This window comes from Apium graveolens, chromosome 7 (assembly GCF_009905375.1).
Source record: "Apium graveolens cultivar Ventura chromosome 7, ASM990537v1, whole genome shotgun sequence".
Classification (NCBI taxonomy): Eukaryota; Viridiplantae; Streptophyta; class Magnoliopsida; order Apiales; family Apiaceae; genus Apium; species Apium graveolens.
The window spans coordinates 16,910,200-16,932,076 of record NC_133653.1 but is presented as its reverse complement, the minus strand read 5'-3'; the positions used below and the strand labels follow the sequence as shown (position 1 = coordinate 16,932,076).

General features: G+C 36.0%; 2 protein-coding genes and 1 long non-coding RNA gene across 5 annotated transcripts; all 3 read left to right on the top strand.

Moving 5' to 3' along the window:
- Positions 1 to 270: 270 nt before the first annotated feature.
- On the top strand, positions 271 to 1,173 carry LOC141673326 (uncharacterized). Its single transcript, XM_074480061.1, has one exon. The coding sequence runs from the start codon at positions 271 to 273 to the stop codon at positions 1,171 to 1,173; it is 903 nt and encodes a 300-aa protein (XP_074336162.1).
- A 162-nt stretch (positions 1,174 to 1,335) lies between these two features.
- LOC141673325 (uncharacterized) lies at positions 1,336 to 3,684 on the top strand. Its single transcript, XM_074480060.1, has 3 exons — positions 1,336 to 2,765; positions 2,853 to 2,958; positions 3,049 to 3,684. Exons 1-3 carry the CDS (start codon positions 1,336 to 1,338, stop codon positions 3,682 to 3,684), a joined length of 2,172 nt encoding a protein of 723 aa, XP_074336161.1.
- A 14,589-nt stretch (positions 3,685 to 18,273) lies between these two features.
- LOC141672619 (uncharacterized) lies at positions 18,274 to 20,930 on the top strand. 3 transcript variants are annotated; one of them, XR_012555618.1, is made up of 3 exons: positions 18,274 to 18,361; positions 18,486 to 18,538; positions 19,444 to 20,020. It is a non-coding gene; the product is annotated as an uncharacterized LOC141672619 (long non-coding RNA). The 3 variants fall into 3 exon arrangements; XR_012555617.1 differs by lacking the exon at positions 18,274 to 18,361 and adding an exon at positions 20,741 to 20,930 and having other exon boundaries at positions 18,374 to 18,538; positions 19,444 to 19,803; XR_012555616.1 differs by lacking the exon at positions 18,274 to 18,361 and having other exon boundaries at positions 18,374 to 18,538.
- The last annotated feature ends 947 nt before the right edge of the window (positions 20,931 to 21,877 follow it).

Here is a 21,877-nt window from a genome sequence, read left to right as displayed (position 1 = left end):
TGCAAATTGTCCTCTTAGAAATTTTTGTATTTTTTTATGTTTTATAGACCCTGTGAAGTTAAAATACGAATTTATATGTAATAACAAGTGCTTGTATATATTTGTGTTTGTGTAGTTTGTAAATATATTTGTGTTTGGGGCTTGTCGTTGTAAATAGCATGGTTTATGAGTGAATATAGGAATTTTATATTGATTATACTAGGTAGTAAATATACTATAGTATATAGTAAATTAATATGTTATTTGACAATCAGGTAGTTTGAGAATAGCATGGACAAATCTTGGATTTTCAAAGATAGAGACACACTTGACTATGAAATCGGGGTTGAAGAGTTTTTGATATTTGCCGAGGAAAATGCTAGTGATCCTAAAAGAATCCTCTGCCCCTGTAAAAGATGTGCTAACTTCAAAAAATTTGCAGTTAAGATTATCAGGGGACATTTATATGAAAATGGTTTTAGTCTGGGGTACCTTGATTGGATTTGGCATACACAAGGGTCTGCAAGTAGGTCATCAGTTAATAGAAATGTTCCAACCCCTGCATCTATGCCTGCCCCTGCACCTACGTCTGCCCGCGCACCGATACCTTCCCCTGGCCTTGCATCAGAAACAGTCAATGTTTGTGATGCTGCATATAATTCGAGTGAGTACAATAATGAGTCATATCAGTTTAGGAGATTTGTGGCTGATGCTGAACAACCTTTGTATGAGGGTAGTGAATGTACCAAGTTGAAGTCGATACTAAAATTGCACAATTGGAAAGCTAGGTTCAGACTTAGAGATAGTGCCTTTAACGATTTGCTGTCTACCGTTGGCTCTCTCCTTCCTAAGGACAATGTGATGCCACCTAATGCATATGAAGCCAAGAAAACCTTATCCGACTTGGGCCTAGAATACATAAAATATCACTCATGTCCAAACAATTGCATACTGTATCGGGGGGTAAACGTTGATGCTTCCGAGTGTCCTAAGTGTCGTTTATCTCGCTGGAAGTTAGGAAAGGATGGTAAAATAAGGATTAATGTTCCTGCTAAAGTAATGTGGTATTTTCCAATTATACCGAGATTCAAACGGATGTTTAAATCTCCTTCTACATCTGAACTAATGACCTGGCACTCAAAGCAGCGAATAGAAGACGGAAAGATGCGGCATCCAGCCGACTCTCCTTCTTGAAGAAATATCAACTATAGGTGGCCTGCCTTCGGTAGTGATGCACAAAATATTCGTTTGGCGTTGTCTGCAGATGGTATAAACCCACATACTAACGGTCTAACCAATAGATACTCTTGTTGGCCAATAGTATTAGTGACTTACAATCTTCCCCCGTGGTTATGTATGAAGAGGAAATTTATGATGCTAATAATTTTAGTTTCCGGTCCACATGAGCCTGGCAATGACGTTGACGTATATTTACAGCCTTTAATCGATGATTTAAAGAAGTTGTGGGAAGAAGGTGAACCAAATGTTTATGATGCATACACCAAGTCATATTTCACTTTAAAAGCAATTTTATTGTGGACAATAAATGACTTTCCTGCATATGGAAATCTGTCCGGATGCGTTAATAAAGGTTATATGTGTTGTCCAGTATACGCTGATGATACAGTTGCCAAGTATTTAAGCCATAGCAGGAAGATGTGTTACCAAGGCCATCGGCGTTACTTGGCTAGGAATCATCCATATATAAAGCAAAAGGCCGCTTTTAATGGACAACAAGAATTAGGGCAGGCACGTCAACCTCTGTCTGGAGAAGAGGTTTTATTGCAGCAAGAGAAAATTAAATTTCAGTTTGGGAAGGAAGTAAGGAAGTCAAAGAAGGTTTATTGTCCATGGAAGAAAAAGTCGGTTTTTTTCGAATTAGAATATTGGAAGTTTCACCATTTCCGTCATTGTTTAGATGTCATGCACGTCGAGAAGAACGTATGTGATAGCTTGATCGGCACACTACTAAATATGAAATCTAAGTCTAAAGATAGTGAAGCTTCTCGTCTTGACATGATTGACATGGGGGTTAGGGCTGATCTAGCTCCACAAAAAGGAGAAAAAAAAACCTACTTACCCCCTTCGATTTTTAATTTGTCCAAGGCAGAAAAAAAGAAAATGTTGTCATCGTTAATGCACATGAAACTTCCTTATGGACACGCGTCAAACATTAAAAACTGTGTTTCCATGGAAAAATTAAAGATGTTTGGGATGAAGTCCCACGACTGCCATATCTTACTCCAACAACTGCTTCCTATTGCAATTCGTGCGGTACTTCCAAAAAAGGTTAGGGTCACCATAATTAGGTTGTGTTTCTTTTTTAATGTTTTGTGCAGCAAAGTTGTAGACATATCGAAACTAGATAAATTGCAATCAGATGTAATAGTAACTTTGTGTGAGTTGGAAAAAATCTTTCCTGCATCATTTTTTGATATAATGATACATCTCATAGTGCACTTGGTTTGGGAATTACGGTTATGTGGGCCGGTATTTTATAGATGGATGTATGCATTTGAGAGGTTTAATAAGGTGTTGAAGAGTTACGTACGCAACCGTTATTACCCCGAAGGCTGTATAGCTGAATGCTATCTGGGAGAAGAATCAGTAGAATTCTGCCAAGAGTTTGTCAAGCAAGCTTGCACCACTGCTGGTCTTCGTAAGGATGAAGGCAAATTAAGTGGTCCATTATCTGTTGTGACAATGAAATCAATCGATGAAAAAGAGCGGGATGAAGCTCATTTACATGTTCTTCTAAACAACATTGAAGTACAACCATATATTTTGTAAGAATTTATTAATTTTGTGGCTGTTCAATTAATATATAAATTATATATTTACTGGCTAGTTAATGATTATAAAATTTCTGTTAGAATGCATAAGGAGTATCTAGAGGGAATTCATCAAGAAAAAAAGAAAAGTGTTCATTGGCTCCTGAGAGAGCACAATCGCCTTTTTGCCGATTGGTTTCAAGAAAAAGTTAGTATTTTTATAGTTTCATTTGTGCCTAATTTATTTGCTCTGTAGTAATATGGAATTTAGAAGTATTTTGTTTCTGAAAATGTGTAGGTTAGTAGGGAAATGGAGGAGAATCCTGGAGGAATTTCAGAGACAATAAGATGGATAGCCGGAAAACCATCATTTTCAATTTTGACTTACGAAGCTTATCTAGTAGACGGGGTCCGATACTTTACAAAAGAGCGAGACGATGTGAGGGTTGTTCAAAACAGCGGAGTGTCTTTAGTTGCTAAAACTGTCCAAGTGTCTAGCGCTAAAGATTTGAACCCTGTAGAAAGTGACTTGACATTTTACGGTATTATCTTAGAAATATGGGAGCTAGATTATCATGCATTCAAAGCCCCGTTATTTTTATGTAATTGGGCAGATAATGACAAGGGAATTAAGGTGGATGATCTTGGGTTCACACTTGTCGATCTAAGTCGACAAGGCCACAAGAGAGATAAATATGTGTCTATGGATCAAGTAAAGCAAGTTTATTATATTGAAGATCCGGTGGATGCCAAGTGGTCCGTTGTATTAACCTCTACAACTCGAGACTACCAAGATGTGTATAACGACGATGATTTAGGAGACACAACCATGGAAAATCCCCCATTCTGCTGCCAAATTCCTATATGTGATGTCGGTGAAGATGTTGTAAAAAATATTAGAGAAAATATTAAGGGCACTTGGGTTAAGAAGTGACAATATTATTTGTAGTCATGTATCTCCTTTTTTGTAACTATTTAGCATTGTTTATGCCTAATGATATTATTTGAATTTTTGTATATTTATGACTGTTTATGAATGCATATAGTCATCGTGTCTGACTGTTTATAACTGTTTATGTATGCATACTTCACTAGTTTAGTTATGACTATTTATAAATATTTATATATGCTTGTGACTAATGAAATATATGTTTCATTTTCAGATTGAAAAAGATAAATGGCAAATAAAAAACAAATATCTAAAGTACAAGACAAGTCATATGAGGAGGTGGATAAAAGCTTGGAGCTGGAAACAGAACCTCAAGATGAAAATGTGGATTCTATGGAAGACACGAAGGCAACAGTCACTATTTCCGAAACTACAAAGAAAAGGTATGGATCTACCGAGGGGTTTCCGCTATGCACAAAGTGGTGGTGAGGAAGGCGCAGGGCAAGAAAACAAAGGTATCGTGTAATGCACATGGAGTTCCAGTCGGGAATGCAAGGCACAGTCTACAGTCCTACACCGGAATGTTGGCTAGGACGATGATTCCGATTGATTATCCTAACTGGTCAAAGGAACCCGATGAACTAAAGGAGAAAATATGGATCGATGTGAAGGTATATAAATAAGCAATTTCTTATGCACTTTGTAAATTTTGCATTTTCTTGTACTCATGTAGAGCATAACATTGGTTTCAGGACACATTTAAAGTCCCCAAGCAACTTCAGAAGGGGCTGATCAGGTCTGCAGGAGCAAAGTGGAGAAATTTTAAAGCAAATTTAACAAGGGATTATGTTAAGCCGTATCTTGGACAGAAGAAGAAACTACGAAAGCCTCCAGTGAAGTATGCTTTTGTTGGTAAGGAGGCTTGGAAAAATTTTGTTGCTGAAAGGACTACCTCGACATGGAAGGTATACGCGAAAGAGATCGATCATGTGTTTATATCTGTGTTTTATTTATGTTGTGAACTGATATATATGTGTGTAGGCTGGTCCACGAAAATGTGAGTTGGCTGTGGGCATAATAGAAAATAAGGTGGCATTTGGCTTGTTGTTTGACGATGATGACATGAACAAATCTATTCACGGATTGTCAATGCAGCCTGGTTGTGCTCGTGTCTCAGTGGATGGGCCAATCCAAGGACAAGCCAAGATTCCTGTTCCGGTAGTCGGTGAGATTGAAACAGTAGAGCAGGCTGTTGGCTCCTACGTCTCATGGCCCCGCGACTTAATCATATTCCCAGATGCCCCTGCTACCGCGGTATATATTTTTACATCTATGTTTTATTGGATCTCGCACTATTATATTAACTCTATATTTGTTTTAATAAATTTGATAATATTTTCAGAAAAGTAAAAGGAAAGGGAAGGATCCTTTAACTGATTTGCATAAGGTTCAGTCCTTATTTGAGAATATGGAAATCAATAAAAATGTCCTGAAGCGCTTTCGGTTGTTGTATAAACATGCAACGACATTCATGAAGTCCACTGGAAACTCCCTTCAAATCCCGTGCGATGCGGAGGTGTTTGGTGTTGAAAAAAGAATTTTCATTTTGCATGAAAACATAATTGCTTTGCTTGAGTTTAAAATGATTGGCCAAGCAGCAATTTCTGCATACATGGCGTGAGTAGTATAAATTTTTTAATTATTGTCTTGTCTTCTTGTTGATAATTTCTGCTTTTATATTCTTGTTTTTTTTATAATTTCATTTTATTTGCAATGCAGATAGTTGCATTGCATGGTTTGTGAAAATGAAAATTTGGAGCAATTTGCTTTCTGTGATCCCGGAGTCTCGTTTACCTTGAACAACAATTTTGAAGATAATTTGGTTAGTCGATTTAAAGAGGGTAATCCTGATCATCTCTTTTTTATGCCACATAATAGCAAGTAAGTACAAAAAAAATGTCTTCAGATTTATTATAAATCGCTTTATTTATTTATTTATAAGCATGAAATTCAAAATGATATGATTCTGATATTAATTCTGTTTATTATAAATATTTATAAAAAATAGCTGCCATTGGATATTGGTTGTGATTTGGGCGGGCGAGGTTTTCATACTCAATCCTCTGCCTCGTTCAACTACCTATCCCGAGTTGGAAAAAGCAATATCATGGTATTTGCATTTAATTTCGAGTGATTATTTTCATTATTGAGATATCAATCAATTTGTGTTATTGATACTGCTAAGATGACAGGGCTGTGATTGCGTTCAATATTCAGGCCGGAAGGGGAAATAAAGCACCGACTATCAGATATGTTACCGTAAGAACCAGGGGCATTAATTTACTTATTAGTCAGAGTTTTTTTGGTTAGATAGGGGCATTAATTTACTTATTAATTGGTATGAGTTTTTTGAATTAAATAGGGATGCCCCAAACAGCCCGGTGGAACTGAATGCGGCTATGTTGTTATGTGGTATATGAAAGAAATTGCCATGGATAATAAAATGACATTTATCAAAAAGGTATATTTTTTTGCTTAATTCATTCTTGATATAACTGGTGTACATATAATTTGTGGTAGAATTCATTGTTACTAATTCCTGTGTGTTACACTTTTCAGTGGTCGAAAAAGAATCGAAAGGTGACTGTTGCCAAGGCTGAGCTGGACGAGGTTCGATGTGAGACTCTTAGCCATATCGAGTCGTTCTTATAAAAAGGCCTAATCTGCAGCTCCTTTATGTAGACTGAATTTGTAAGAATTTGTAAGAGCTACTAGTGGTTTTTGTTGATAAATATAATGGGGGAACTTTAGTTGGTAAATTTCTGTTTGGGATGAACTATGTAAATGATCGATGGTGGATGTCTAGTACTTGTTATTGCAGTTATGTAGTTTGTTTGGATTATGAAGTTTGGTTGGTGGTGGATATATGTACGTAAATGGTATAATCTATGGTAAATTAATGAATGTATGTTTGTTTTTGCGTTTGTTTTGGTTTGGTTAGTTTTGGAATGGTAAAATGGCAGTTGGTATGTTTTTGGATGAGTCTTGTTTGGGTGTTGGGCATTTGATTGAAACAGGGGATTCATGAATAAAAAAATAAACAAACATCACTTCATGAACAAAATAACTGATGTAAAATGTAGTCAAATAAGAAATTTCATTCAATAAACTGATGTCATAAGCAGGCACATATATCAGCTCACAAGAAATGACTGATGTAAAACAATATAATAGATATCACATTTTGAAAGAACTGATGTTAAACACACACAAAGACATCGGTTCCATTAAAAAAAGAAAGGTACGACATCGCTTCTGATAAAAGACTGATGTAATATGTTAAGTTACACATCATTTTAACAAGTTTTTCGATGTTAATGTATCATATTGCTTTATATGTGATAAGTTTAAAATGATATACATGACATATGAATGAATAACTGAAACCATAGTGAAGGTATACATTGAAGAAAAATACATCACATTGTTAAGAAAAACGATGTCTAAACTGTGTATAGACATCGACAAATAAGCGATGTGTAATGCACCTACCTTTCTCATCGCATGCAAAGACATCGCTTGGATTTTAAATAGACATCGGCTAATAAGCGATGTCTATCGACAAATTTCTAGTAGTGGATGGATACTTTTTCATCCACAGAAATCAAAAGGTTAATCAGCTTAATGAAAGAGAAGGATACAAGTGCAATGGCATGGAGGTCTGTATTTTGTGTATGGTTGGTAGTAAGGGAAGATAGAAGAGCAATAGATAAGGTTGCAAGAGAGGAGAGAGAAAGGGAATATGCTGAAGAAATAGAAATATTTTAGAAAAGATAAGAGAAACTAAAGGCAGGAGGAATGAGCTGAGTGTCCAAAGATGGAAACTTCATAACCATAAGAATTGGAATATTTCTAAAGTTCAGAATAAATTATTTAAATGACTACATTCACTGGATGATTGGCTCAAGCTTGTAGAAGCTCTAAGAGGGACTCAAATCATAGAGGAATTGCGAGTGCTTGTATATCTAAAGGACCTCATTAGAAAAGAAACGGTCTATGAGAAATTTTTTTGATGAACATACTTGTTGTATTTATATAATTTATTGGTATATAAAAGATGTATTAAATATGTCAATATGTATATATTCATCTATAACTTGGGGTTAGTCTTTTTATTAGGCATGATTTTTTGATAAGCAGTCTTCTCACAAATTGGGGGAGATTGTTGTACAAGAAATGCATGTATCATAACAAGACTAAGTCAAAATGACAATTCCAAGAATTAGTTGTTTGATAATCTAAATTTGTATTTTGTATTGTATTACTTGAGTTTGTAAAAATGTGAAATATTAGAGTGGAGTATTTTTCTTTACACAGTCTCAAGCCTAAGACTAAACTCTGTAAGAAGATCAAGAAGATCATGCCTCAGAAAAATTATGAAGAAGCTTGGAGTTGAATAAATCTGTTTTTGGAAAAATATTCTAAGTCAGGATATCTACAAGTCACAGATCAAGTCGTATAGAGAAGTAATTTGAGAACTCCAGAATGACTTATCGAGAAGTTCAAGATAGCTTATAGAGAAGTCTAAGAGATATCGATAATCCAAATGAAGATATGTAGATTGGAGATATCGACAAGTCAGAGTCTCATTAGAGATCTCAGAGATATCGAAAAGTCAAAATTTATATAGAGATCTCTGAGATATCGACAAGTCATTTCTGCACTAGAGAATTCAGAGATATTGATAAGCCAAAATGAAGACATGAAGATTAATGATATCAACAAGTTAAAGTATCACCAGAGATCTCAGAGATATCTACATGTCAAAATTCATATAGAGATCTCTAAGATATCGATAAGTTAATTCTCCATGCAGAAATTTAGAGACCTCGAAAAGCTAAGTTCACTTATGAAGATTCAAGCGACCTCAACAAATCAAAGACACTTGTAGAGAATTAAGAGATCTCATTAAGCTATTATACTTATCGAGATGTCAGTTCTCTATACAACAAACTGGAGATGTCAAATGACGCTCAAGTACAGAATGCAGAGAAGTTAAAGATCCAAGATTATCAATCAACAAATTATTTAATTAGTTAGATGGAAAAGTTCATAAAAGTAGTTTGAGGAGTGCAAGATCAAAGTCCGGGATTATTTGACAAAGGAGTGTCACAATTCAACAGGGTATGCATAGATTTGGTAGGCCAGAAATGGTAAGCTTTAGAGATAACTTAAAGTAGGGTTATTATTCCCAAACAATCTAACAAAGAATTACAAAAGGGGGTTGAATGTAATTATGGCTGCTTTTTAAACTTTAAGAATTGTTCTACTTTGAATATATAACTGTGTTTGATTTAGCTAAAGTGTGAAATGAAAGTATTGAAGAAATCAAATACAAGTATTTAAAAAATTTATGGTGGATTGAACTTTTCACCAGAGATATATATTAATTTGAGAACTCTATGATGCAAGGTATCCACACAGCTACTTACAAGTTGACCTTACAAAGAACAGAGAAATTCTTTACAGATGTAGCTTTTTCTATTTCTCTGGTAATTACTTACTTACTTCAGTATTGTTCTACTTGCTTCACTTGGTTTATATATCACCAAGTTACGTGATAAAAAGACAAATAAATAAGGCAAAATGTTTCTAGTCTAATTTCATGCTCCTTCATTTCTCTATCCAGCATCTTTGAATATCTTCAGTTTAGCATGGAAATAGAAATGCTTCTTTTTTTCTAAAAAATGTAAATAGGCTGTCACATTACATTTGCATAAAATCAACGCATGTGACTCTCAAGTCACTCTCAACTAATTTTTTGAATTTGTTCATCCATTGAAACTCAGTTAGATCATCCGTTGAAGCCTTGTGGAACATCCTTTAAGACTATTTTCACATAAGTTAACTCTATTTCACTTATACAAGATTACAAGGCATCTAATATTTACAGTTAGCCAACCTATATTGAATATCAAACTAGTAGTCAACATGACTTAAAAAATATTCTACAACATCCAGTTCTCTAAGGCATTACAATATATAGAAATATGCTACTTAAACTTATTAATACATAAGCTACCCTTTCATTGGATGTTAAAGTGATCATCTATAGAAAGCTATAAAATCACTAAATTAAATCTACTAAGATATTTTGTTTAGCTTATCATCAAGTGCACAACATATTCTTAATAATTTCCCCAAATTTATGTCTACTGGAATTGTAGGCATAAATTTAAGAGAAACTTGATGATAACAAAACACCCTCTGAATACAGAGTAAATACTAGTAGATAAAATTAACAAGTGCTTCTATTTATTGAAAATTATGTAGAGGAAGGTTAACAGAGAATATCACAAGCCATTTTCAAGGTACTCCTCTAGACTGAACAAATTTAGCTTAATTGACTATTTGAACTTCTTTCCCAATTTCATATTATTTTCTTCAATCTGGAATTGGAGTTGCCTATAGAATTCATATTCCTCTTCATTTGTCTAATCCGGCATTTCTTGCATCTCCATGAGAGCTTCATTGCTTGCAATTTTCGGCTGATTTTCTAATATGAAGAATCTTCTGGTGTATTTCTCAACCAGTATGGCCTCAAATTCACTCCATTCCTTGTGTATTTGGTCCTCCCTAGCTATTCCTTATCTCCTCAATTTTGTTCAGTACCATCTTTTTTCCACAATATTGAATCCAAAATTATTCTTTATTGAGGATAAAATCTTAACCAAAACGGAATAGCCTTCATTGAGAATCCTGTGAAGCGGCCAAGTGAGCTCTTTTCCACCCTGATACCTAAAAACCAATCTCTCTGGAAGGTGCTTGTAGGAATCTATAGCTCTTACTTCTTCCAGCTCATCCAGATAGAGATTTATGTCTGAAAATTCTTTGATGTCGTGGATGAAGAGTTGATATCCCTTGTTGACAGTTGGATTGGGTTTGGCCAATGATTTGGATTGAATTCTAACAGGCTTGACCTTCTTGATTGCTCTCTTCTTTCTTTTCCTAGGTTTGGTTTGGATTGGAATGTTTAGGTCTAGAAGAGGTAGGTTTTCCGAATCTATTGCTTTTGTTGTTGTTTGAGCCTCAACTTTTCTTCTTTCTTAGCATCAGCAAATTTTGATATCCAGACACCACACAGATCATTTTACCATTCTTATAGATTTTGAAAAACCTTTTCTTTAAGACTGAATCTTTGGGATCTTTGAATAAAGAAATAGACATTCCAAGCAGCGTTTTCTCATCTGGCTTGGGAGTTTCATAGACTAGGTCCAAAGGATTTTTGTTTGGGTTCTTTGGATAGTTTCTCTTTGGTTAAAAAATCATATTGGCCTTTGGAGATTTAATTGATGAGGGTTTACCCCTTTCCATGTTTCCTAAGGTCATGTCATTAAATGAAATTGTTCTCAATTGAGAGAAATGAGAGAGGGCTTTGTCTTTCTTCTCAATTGGACCAAACTTCTTTTCAATGTTGTCATCAATCTTCTCCCATTTTTCACTCAACTCCAATTTAGCTGCTGCTATCTTGATTAAATCAATGTTGTCTAGCATTGGTGGCTTTGTGAAGGTAATTGCCGGAACTATTACCTTGCTAAAATTTATGTTGAGCACTTTCTCCCACTCACTAGATGACTCTCCCTGACTAACTATAATGATAGATTCTTTTTCCCCTTTTTGTTAGCATCAAGTTGAGCAGAGGTTGAGGTTTGTACAACAACCAATTTCTAAAGAAGCGGTGTTTGTTGAGCTTGATGAAGTTAAATTTGACTGATAAAGGTTTCTAGAGTCTTTATCCCGGTGTCCAAAGAATCCACCTTGCTACTGATATCAGAGTTTTTCCTGAGTTGTCTGTTGATATCTAACAATATAGTTGCAGGAAACCTAAACTCCAATCTTTCAGAGATGTCCTTTTTGACTTGTCCAATTTATGTCTTGATTTCAAACATATCTTGATTTTTCTTGAGAGACTGGATCTTGTGCAATTTAAGAGACTTAAGATGTGCTTGAACAAGACTCTTGGTGTTGGCATCTGTGGTAGCTTGAAGAGCTGTCTGAGTTTGGTGAATTAGTTTGAAGAGAGTGGATTTGAAGTGGTGCTCACCGCATTCTTTGTTAAACATCCATGATGGAGTGTTTGTGCTTGAGCTAGGGAGTTATTCTCCCCCTATATTCAAGAAATTTCCTTCATCATCATAATCATCCCAAAAAATTTCTTCAGAACGACCAATAGGATAATCAAAATCATCACCAGTTGTGGAGGGCATGGCAGTGATTGCATCATTGACCCTTTGCATGGAAGAAGTTGTGTGCACCTGTTATGGATAAAAACTTAGGGTATATTAACTGCTGTATTAATTACTAAGGTTCAGGAGCTCAAGGCCTTTAATGGCTGCTCTCGTGTTTCGTAGCTTAACTCTGACTTAACGAGATGCATACGTATCTTTGTGAATTAGAGAATCAACCCAAAAACATAGTTCTGATGGGTAGGGGTGAGACCCCTTATATAGATGTTGAGAGTCCTTGAATTGGACTAGATTTAGGAGACTCGGTGGGCAAGTCTCTGAATTAGAATGGACTTTGGGCCCTCTCTAACTGGGCTTCGTTATTGGACCGTATATGTTTAACTAATATTAATACCAATTATATTCCTGGGCTATTTTTGGGCCCCTATTCAAGGGTCTTGGCCCTCTTTAAATGGGCTTAACTGCTAGCCATAATGTTAATACAATTAGTGCGATATTAGTTACGCAATCAGGGTTTATTTTATTCCCTATCATTTACCCCCAACTTCTGGGAAATCATAAAAGATTTTGCAGAAGTTAAGTTCATTCGTTCCCTTACAGGGTATCGTTTTGGTGTAAAGTGTGGATCGACCTACACATTTACAACGATTTGCCTTGTACACAGCTTCAGGGTTTTTAAAACTTTCTTGTTATTTTCTTACCCTTTTCCCTATATTTAGGAATTTTCTCGTATTTTTCAGGAATTTTTCCTTAATTCTGGGATTTTTCCTTAATTTCTGGAACTTTCTGAATTTTCTGCAGTTTTTCAGAAACTTTTTCCAATTTTCAGCACTTTTTCAACCAGGATCCTAGTCGAAAATTCGACCTGGATCCTAGTCAAATTTGGGGCCAGTCCTTGAATCTTGGTCGAATAAATTTGACTAGGATCCAGTACCAGGATTTCGACCTAGATCCTAGTCGAACCCGCGACCTATATCTTGGTCAAAATTTTGGTCCTTTTTTGATTCTTGATCGTGATATTTCGACTAAGAATCACGACCAGGATTTCGACCTGGATCCTAGTCGAGTTGACGACCTAAGTTTTGGTCAAATTTTTTAAGGCATTTTTTGCTCCTTTTTGAAAGATTTCAAGCCTTATCCACGACCAGGATTTCGACCTAAATGCTGGTCTTTTTTATGGGTGTTTTTCTGGCTTCCGTTCAAAAAAATTTGAGCTGGTTTCACGACCTCAAATTCGACCTACATCCTGGTCTTTTTAATGGGTAATTTTTTGGCTCTTATTCGAAAGAATTCGAACAGGATTCACGACCTCTAATTCGACCTCAATCATGATCTATGGTATTCATTGGGCTTTTCCTAATCCAACTTGTATTGGGCCTATTTTTGGGCTTATTTTTCCAAATCCTATTTAAATTTGGGCCTTGTTTTGGGCTTTTATTTTTCCAAATCCTATTAAGATTTGCACATCATTTTGGGCTTTTATTTTTCCAAATCCTATTTAGATATGGGCCTCGTTTTTGGATTTTATTTTTCCGAATCCTATTTGGATTTGGGCCTCATTTTGGGGTTTTATTTTTCCAAATCCTCTCTTTAAGAATTCTTGAGGATATTCTGGAAGGTTCCAGAATTTGGGCTTTTTCTTTGGGCCTTCAGGCAAATGGGCTTTTTGCCCTTTAAACTTCCCTTTTCCACCTATATAAAGAAATGACTAGAGTCACTCACTTCTCATTTCTCATTTCTCATTTCTTGCTTCCTGAGCTCTCCTCTTCTCTTTCACAAAAACCCTAGGTCTTTCTCAGAGTTTTCAAAAGCCTTTGCTCGCGTTCTCTTCGGGCTCTACAAATTCCCAGGTATATTTCTTATATTCTTTTTTTCTTGTCTTCTGATGCTTAGTTTTTGCATCAAATTTATGTTTTAAAATTTGCGCCCTTTTTCAGATAGCTGACAAGGAAATGTCCCGTTTGGCCAAAATGAACGTGGCCAAGAAATCCAACAAGTTCCATGTTGGGTCAAGGTACACCTCTTTGATCGACATGATCAATACTCGAGGGGATGAGTACCCGTCCGACACGCACCTGGATGTGCATGATCACGTCAGCATTTTTCGGGATGCAAAGGAGTTGGATAAGATGAAAACTTTCTTCAAGATCAAGGAGCCCTTCAAGTTGGTTCTTACGGGGCCGGCCGATAGAGCCTGCCAATGGAAGAAAGACGCTTTATGCATCTTTAGGGACAGTTTAAGGGCAGGTATCAGACTCCCCTTTCATCCTTTTATCCCTGTTTTACTAGCTGATGTGGGCATCGGCCCTTGCCAACTCCCTCCAAACTCTTGGAGGCTGATTCTTTGTTACCTGTCGCAATGTGCCAAGCACAATATCCCTACTTCGGTTGCTATGTTCAGAAAAAAATTTCAGTTCAAGAACAGCCCCGACAAGAATCCGGGGTGGGTTTGCTTGGACCAACGCCCCATTGTCCCCTAGCACGGAGACCGTTCTTCTGGAACGTGGCGTTTCTCATGTTCCTCAATAAGGTACATTTTCTTCCTTTTTCTAGTTATATTTGCTTTTCCCACTTTTTTATTTTACTATTTTCTCAATCTACTTTACTTATTCATTACAGTTGCTGAGAGGATCGAAGAGGCTACCAAGACTAAAGACCTGTAAACGACCAGGATGAAGCGCGTCGGGAAGGTCTTCAAGGACCCACGCCTTGGGGATCGCTTCTTAGAGTTCCTTCTCCAGGCAAGGGAAGGAGACGAGGAAGGCCCCAGCCAACCCTTGCATACAAAACAAAAACCGGGGGCCTTCTTCCAACCTGCCTAGGGAATTCGGGGGAAGGACTCGACCGTTGACAATACAAAACTTGCCAAGGAGTGGTCTATTCAATCTATTTACCCCGTAGACTATCATGATCTTGTCCTTCAACAGGACTTGGAGGCTAACAAGCTCTTCGGAGCTCAGGCCCTAGCGACGGTACATATCTTTCTTCTTGTTATCTACAGTTTCTTATCATGATTTTTCTTGTTTCTAACTTTTTCTTCATCTCTTGTAGGATAATGTCCATTTTTAAGGAGCACTTCACCAAGCCAAGGCTTGGAAAGTTGGCCTAAAAGACACAAACAAGAAGCTGGAGGAGGCTAACTAGCAAATAGAGGCTCTCCAAGCCCAACTTGCCACCTCAACTTCTGATCAAAATAGCCCGTGCTGAGATTGTTATCCTTAAGGCTCAGAAGGACAAGGCCTTTGATGGATGGATGGATACACAAGAGTTCAAAGATCTACTAGTTGAGCATGATGCCCTCCTTCATCCAGTCAGCTATAAGAAAGGCTGGGACGCTGCTGTAGAGGCCACTCAGGACGAGTTTCCTGAGATTCTTGAAAAATCTTCATTCTCTTTCCCTGTAAAGGTCCCAACATTGGGGGTGTTACTAACAAGCTCGCTGATCTTATTAAGGAGGGCACTTCAGCGTCCCCAGTCAGAGCGCCATCAGGAAGCCAGAGCCAAGGACAGAAGAGGAAATAGCCTAAATCCAGCTCTGAAGAGGAGGAATCTTCTTCTGAGGAAGAGGTCGAGCCTATTATAAAGAAGGCCAGGGTGGAAGAGCCTCCAAACTAGCATCCTCAAAGGCATCCAAGGCGTCTGAGGGTAGTTCCGAGGAGACCTCTACGGAGACTTCTGAGGAAACATCTGAGGGACCGACTCAGGAGACATCCGAGGAGACTTCAGACAGTGGCTCTGAAGAATCTGAGCCTTCTAAGGCCCAACTTCTCTGTAATTGACTTTGCTTATTTTTACTCATTTTGCTTAATTTTTCAATCACAACCCAGCTTTTCGAGTTTTCAAACTCAAGTTTATAACTTGGTTTTATACTTTATGACATATCAATTTAGTAAGCTAGATCGAACTGAACGCTTTTCATTATAACTTGGTGCTTTTGACACCTTACATGAGATGAGTTCAACCTGATAAAACTAAAACATGTCTCCTATTAAACTTATAAAAATCCTAAGCAAGTAAAGTTTCAAGGTCCTTTTAAACCTACTTGTCATTTTGACAAGTGAGAATCGTGCTCAACCTTTTTACACATAGTAAACCTTCAGGTTCTGCGTGTGCCAGGTTCTTGGGACTTCAAAACCATCTATGGTCTCCAGCTTGTAGGTTCCTCTGCCTTGAATGCTTTTGACCTTGTACGGCCCTTCCCAATTTGGGCCAAGTTTTCCTTTCAGCCCTACACCGGAAGCTTCTACCTTCCTTAGAACTAAGTCTCCCTGCTTGAAGAACCTTTCCTTCATCCTTAGGTTATAGTAGAACGAAGCCTTCTTCTGATATTCCACTATCTTCATATGTGCCTCATCTCTTACTTCATCAATTAGATTCAGGGCTAATCTTTGCCCTTCCTCATTTTCCTCAGCATTAAAAGCTTGGATTCGGGGAGACGAATGTGATATTTCCACAGGAACAACTGCCTCTTCCCCATATGCTAACATAAAGGGAGTTGGTCCAGTGGTGACCCAACAGGCGGTCCTATAGGCCCATAGAAACGGGAGTATTTCATCCACCCAGTTATTTCTTGACTTCTCGATCCTCTTCTTTAGTCCATCCAGGATTATTCGATTTGCCATTTCTTCTTGCCCATTAGCTTGTGGGTGAGCTACAGAGGTGAATCGCAACTCAATTTCGTTATCTTCACAATACTTCTTGAATTGCTCATTGTTGAACTGTGTTCCATTATCAGTAACTAGGATACGGGGAATTTCATATCGGTACATGATATTTTCCCACAGGAATTGTACAACCTGCTTAGTTGTGATCTTGGCCAGGGGCATGGCTTCAATCAATTTGGTAAAGTAAACAATGGCTACAATCAGGAACTTCCTTTCTGTCGTGTACATAGGGAAAGACCCAAGTATATCTATTCCCCACATAGCAAAGGGGATGGGAGAGTTGATAGAAGTTAACATCTCGGGGGGTTATCAAACAACAGGCGCATAATTCTGACAGCGATCACACTTTTTCACATACTCTTTGGCATCGGCCATCATCTACCCCCAAAATGCTGCCCACATATACCTTCATGTACTTCTTCAAAAGCTAAGTGTGCCTCATCGGGCCTGAGACATCTTAAGTAAAGAACTACATAAGATCTTTTGTATAAAATCCCATCTATCAAGGAGTATCTCAGTGCTCGAACAACCAACTTATGTGCTTTAGCCTCGTCGCTTGGCAGACAACCAGTTTGAATATGGGTCTTAATGGGTTCTATCCATGATATCCCCAGCCCTATAGGAGCTATAAGCTTAACATCAATGCTTCGTGTCTTCATAACGCGGAAGTATATACTTCCTGAACTTTCCTCTATCTCAGATGAAACAAACTTTGATAATGCATCTACTTTAACATTTTTCTCCCTTGGGATGTGCTCGACATGACACTCATCAAATTGAGTCATCACAGCCCTTACTAGGCGGATATACTTTGTCATCGTATCATCCCTTGCTTCAAACTCTCCCTTCACTTGGGATATGACCAGCTTCGAGTCTCCATAGACCTTTAAGTTCTTGACTCTAAGTATCCCTGCTAGGCCAAGGCCCGTTATTAGAGTTTCATATTCAGCCTCATTGTTTATTGGTGGGAAGTCTAATTTCATAGCATATTCAATCAAGAACCCATTAGGGCTTTGTAAAACTAACCATGCTCCACTTGAATTTGTTTTTGATGCTCCATCAAAATAGAGAACCCAATATTCCTTCTCTTTATCATCATTTTCTTTATCCCCTTTACCAACTTCCTTGTCTTGAGATATGGTATCTTCCTGCCCCCCCCCCAACTTCTTGGTTGGGTATTGTACATTCAACCACGAAGTCAGCCAACGCCTGGGCTTTTATTGCCTTTCGCAGCTTATACTTGATGTCAAATTCTCCCAACTCTATTGCCCAATTGATCAGCCTCCCACTAGCCTTGGGACTATCACTAGTACAAAAATGAATTTTTACGTCACATCTTTTACGTCCGACTTAGTAAAGACCGACGTATATACTACCATTATACGTCGCGTTCTCTTAAAGCCGACGTACAATGTCTTGTCCATGTATTTTTTACGTCGGTCAGTCTAACAACCGACGTATAAAGTAAAAATATACGACGGTTATTTTATTGACGACCTATAAAAAACTATATTTACATCGGCTTTAATTCAACCGACATATAAAGTAATAATATATGTCGGTTATTTTATTGATGACGTAAAAAGAAATTGTATTTACGTTGACATTTATTTGACCAACGTATACAGTTTTAGGATATACGACGTTGTTTTTGGTGTCGACCTATTAATAATTTAAATTATAAAAAACATTAAAACTTGGTATTATAGCTTATTCAGTTTAGACTATGTTCTTCCCCAAATCAAACTCTCAAGAGTAACCTCTCTCTCTTGACTACTACTAGAAACACTCTCAAAGATTTTAATTCACACAGTAGTAATCCTAATCGCTTTAATTCTAAATGTCTACTACTTCATATTGAAGAAATTGCTTAATTTATACTTCACGTATATGAATAAGATTAACTTCTCATCTTTAACCTCTTGTATAACTGCAGGTGTCTTGTTAAGTTTCTCAACTCATCGTACTTGTGTGGCTACTAGGCTATTGGTAATCTCTCTCTATCTCCCTCCCTCCCTCCTTCACACCTCCATCTCTCTCATATAGCATGTTTTTATGTTTTTCTTAAATTCAATTCTGTTAAATTCTGCAAATTTGGGCATTGGTTATAAATTGCTACTATAGCTGTTTTAGAATTATCCATATATATTTATATTTTTTAATAATTTTACGACTCTATTTGTTGTGTAAATCTGCTTATAAGCAGTTAGGCATATGTATTTGTTTTTTGAACTGGGGTGATTTGTCAAACTCATGCTTTTTAAAGATAATAGAATTTGCAGAAGTAAGTCTTATTTATATAATTAGTTGATGGTTATTTTTGGGGAAAGTAATGTAGTCGGAACATGCCTTTTGGTGTGTGATTGTTATATCATACTTCCAGATTAGTAAAGCTAATATAATGTATTGAGCCGAATTGCCAGAGATCTAGAACTTGGGAAACCATCTGTTTTGGAAAGCTATTATGTCCTTTAAAAACTTTGGGTGCTAGACGTGCTTATTAACTAAATAATAAAGTTCTTTATAATTTATAAATTTGGCTCTGAGGTACTTAGATGCTAGAGCTGTATAATTAATTTGAAAAGAATAAATAAAATTACAATAAGAATAGAAGCTTAGTAGGCTGTATGTAGTATTAGATTTTTACTTGCAATGTTATTGTTCAGAAAATAAGCCTAAAAGTGTAGGTGTGTCGTGTGTAGAGTGTTCAAGTCGGACCTAGATCCACCTACAACATGAGATAAGAATTTGTCATCAATTTTAGGTACAGTATAACCTTGATAATCGGGAACTGTTCTTCGTTGCTAATTTACGGTGTGTGCTGCAAGGTATTAAGTTAATATGTTGTTTTTTCATTAAATTAAGTGAAGTTGTACTATTTTTACTTATTGCAGATTCATAACAAGGTTTTGACCCTGATAGTAACCATATGATTCCTCACTCACCACATGTTTTTAGAAGTATTGAAAGTGCTCGGACAAACCTCCAAACTCTCTAAACTACGGACCTTATGCCTCATGGATGTACAACCTGTACAAGTAAATATTTACAGAGCTTTACTATCTGCAACTTTATTAGACCAAAACAGAGATATATAACATCATAAACAGAGAAGTTCTTTTAGTTGCATTTGATTTTGCAGTGTTAGCATTGGAAAGTACTCTTGCAAACCTTGATATGGAGATGGACCCTTAATGAGGAGATTACAAAAGTTCATAAATGCTCTTATTATCTTGTTATGCTACCAAGTTCATGTATGCGTTTTACTTTTTCTGTAGTAGACTTTTTTAGGAATACGTAATGTAACAAAAGTTATTTTGTATAGAGAAGTTTAGTATTTATTTTTTGTATTTGCTTGAGAAATTTCTAAAAAAATATCTCAAGTTATCCTTTTCTTGTGCATTTGGGATACATATTGCACAACCCTTTTGTTGCATTTACCAGTAGCCCAAGCTAATATATTATTATTCACTTGTTACATATATTATTATTCTCAAGTTTTGCTCTTATTTCTTTTTGGTTGGTTCCTGTTTTAGGAAAAAAAGAAATTGAGTATTTAGTTTATTTCTCATAAATAAATTGGGACAAACTTACATTGCTTCTAGCTATACGAGGCTAAAACCTTCTCACCATAAATCCTAGAATGCAAGTTATTTTTAAAGAATTATATGATATATTTTTTAATTTTAGAATTTTATTTTTTAATGGGATTTTAGGAGAAAATTAATTTCAGGGATAATTTATATGGTTGTATTGAAGAATTTCAAGGTTCCAGATAATTGAGTAAAAGTGTGCAATATCTTAGAAGTGCACCAGGAGAGGGAATTAGAGTGCTTTGACTTTACCATCAATTTCTTTCTCACCGAGCATAAGATTTTAATTATTATTTAACGAGCATATCCCTAGGTTATATGATCTGAACTTCTTTTCATATTTAATTATTATTTCAGGTCTATTTTGTTGTAATTTCTGATTTTCATTATATTAAAATGTCCAAAGTTTATTGTGTACACTATTCGTGCTAATTTATTTTCGTTACTGAAATTGAAGTCAATAATAATGGACAACTGTGAACTCAATTTGTAAGTTTATGTGGTCATAGTGTACTTTATCTTGCATTAATTATTTTTAAAGAAATAGTCAGATAAGGCACTGAACTTAAACTTCATATATTGCATCATGATTGAGCAGGTCTACTCAGCCATTGTTCATAACTACCTATTTGAAAGAGAGGACTATGAAAGGGAGGTTGTAGCGGCGCTACTAAGCAGAGTATCGACAGGAAAAGTTATGAAACAAATTTTATTTTTATTTTCGAATTATTGGAAGATGTATGGTGTTTATGTTTGAGTGTATGATATGGTTATATCAAGATTTTGTAAACGGAAGTATTCATTTGATGTGTTTGATAACAGTTATTTAATTTAGAGTTATTTGCAAAATGCATCCCCGTGGTTTGGGCAAAATACATTTTTTTACCTATACTTTAGATAACTGCACTTTGCATCTCCTTACTATTTCGGCGCGATAAATTGCATCCTTTTCGTTAAATTTGTTAAAATTCTCAGGGGCATTTTAGGAAATTAAAATATTTAATTATAATTAGATCATTATTTAAGTTTTTTGACCCTCTAAATGATACTTTTCGAAAAAATTTAAAGAACGGAAGTTGTAGAGAATAAAAAGATCTTCTCGAAATAAAAAGGTTCAAAATTGAAATATTTTTTTTATAATTGTTTTTAATAAATTCAATAAGTATATATTTTATTTAATTTTGGCTTCGTAAATTTTTTGATAATTTTGAATGTTATTGTTTTGAAAAGATTTTTCCGTTCTCTATAATTTTCGTTCTTTAAATTTTTTCGAAAAGTATCATTTAGAGGGTCAAAAAACTTAAATAATGATCTAATTATAATTAAATATTTTAATTTCCTAAAATGCCCCTGAGAATTTTAACAAATTTAACGAAAAGGGTAAAATTTGTCGCGCCGAAATAGTAAGGGGATGCAAAGTGCAGTTATCTAAAGTAAAGGTAAAAAAATGCATTTTGGCCAAACCACGGGGATGCATTTCGCAAATAACTCTTTAATTTAATCTATTCGTGTGCTGAGAATTTTGGTTAGATGAAATAATACCACTGTAAGACTATTTTTTGATTTGTTAGAAATTGGATTTACGTGTATAAAGAGAATGGGGAGGAATATATCAACTTTTATTTTAATAATTTACGTCGGTTCTTTGAAATTTTTGGCGACGTATAATGGTAGCTATATACGTCAGATCCAAACACAACGTATAAAGTATAGGCATATACGTCAGCTTTTTGAA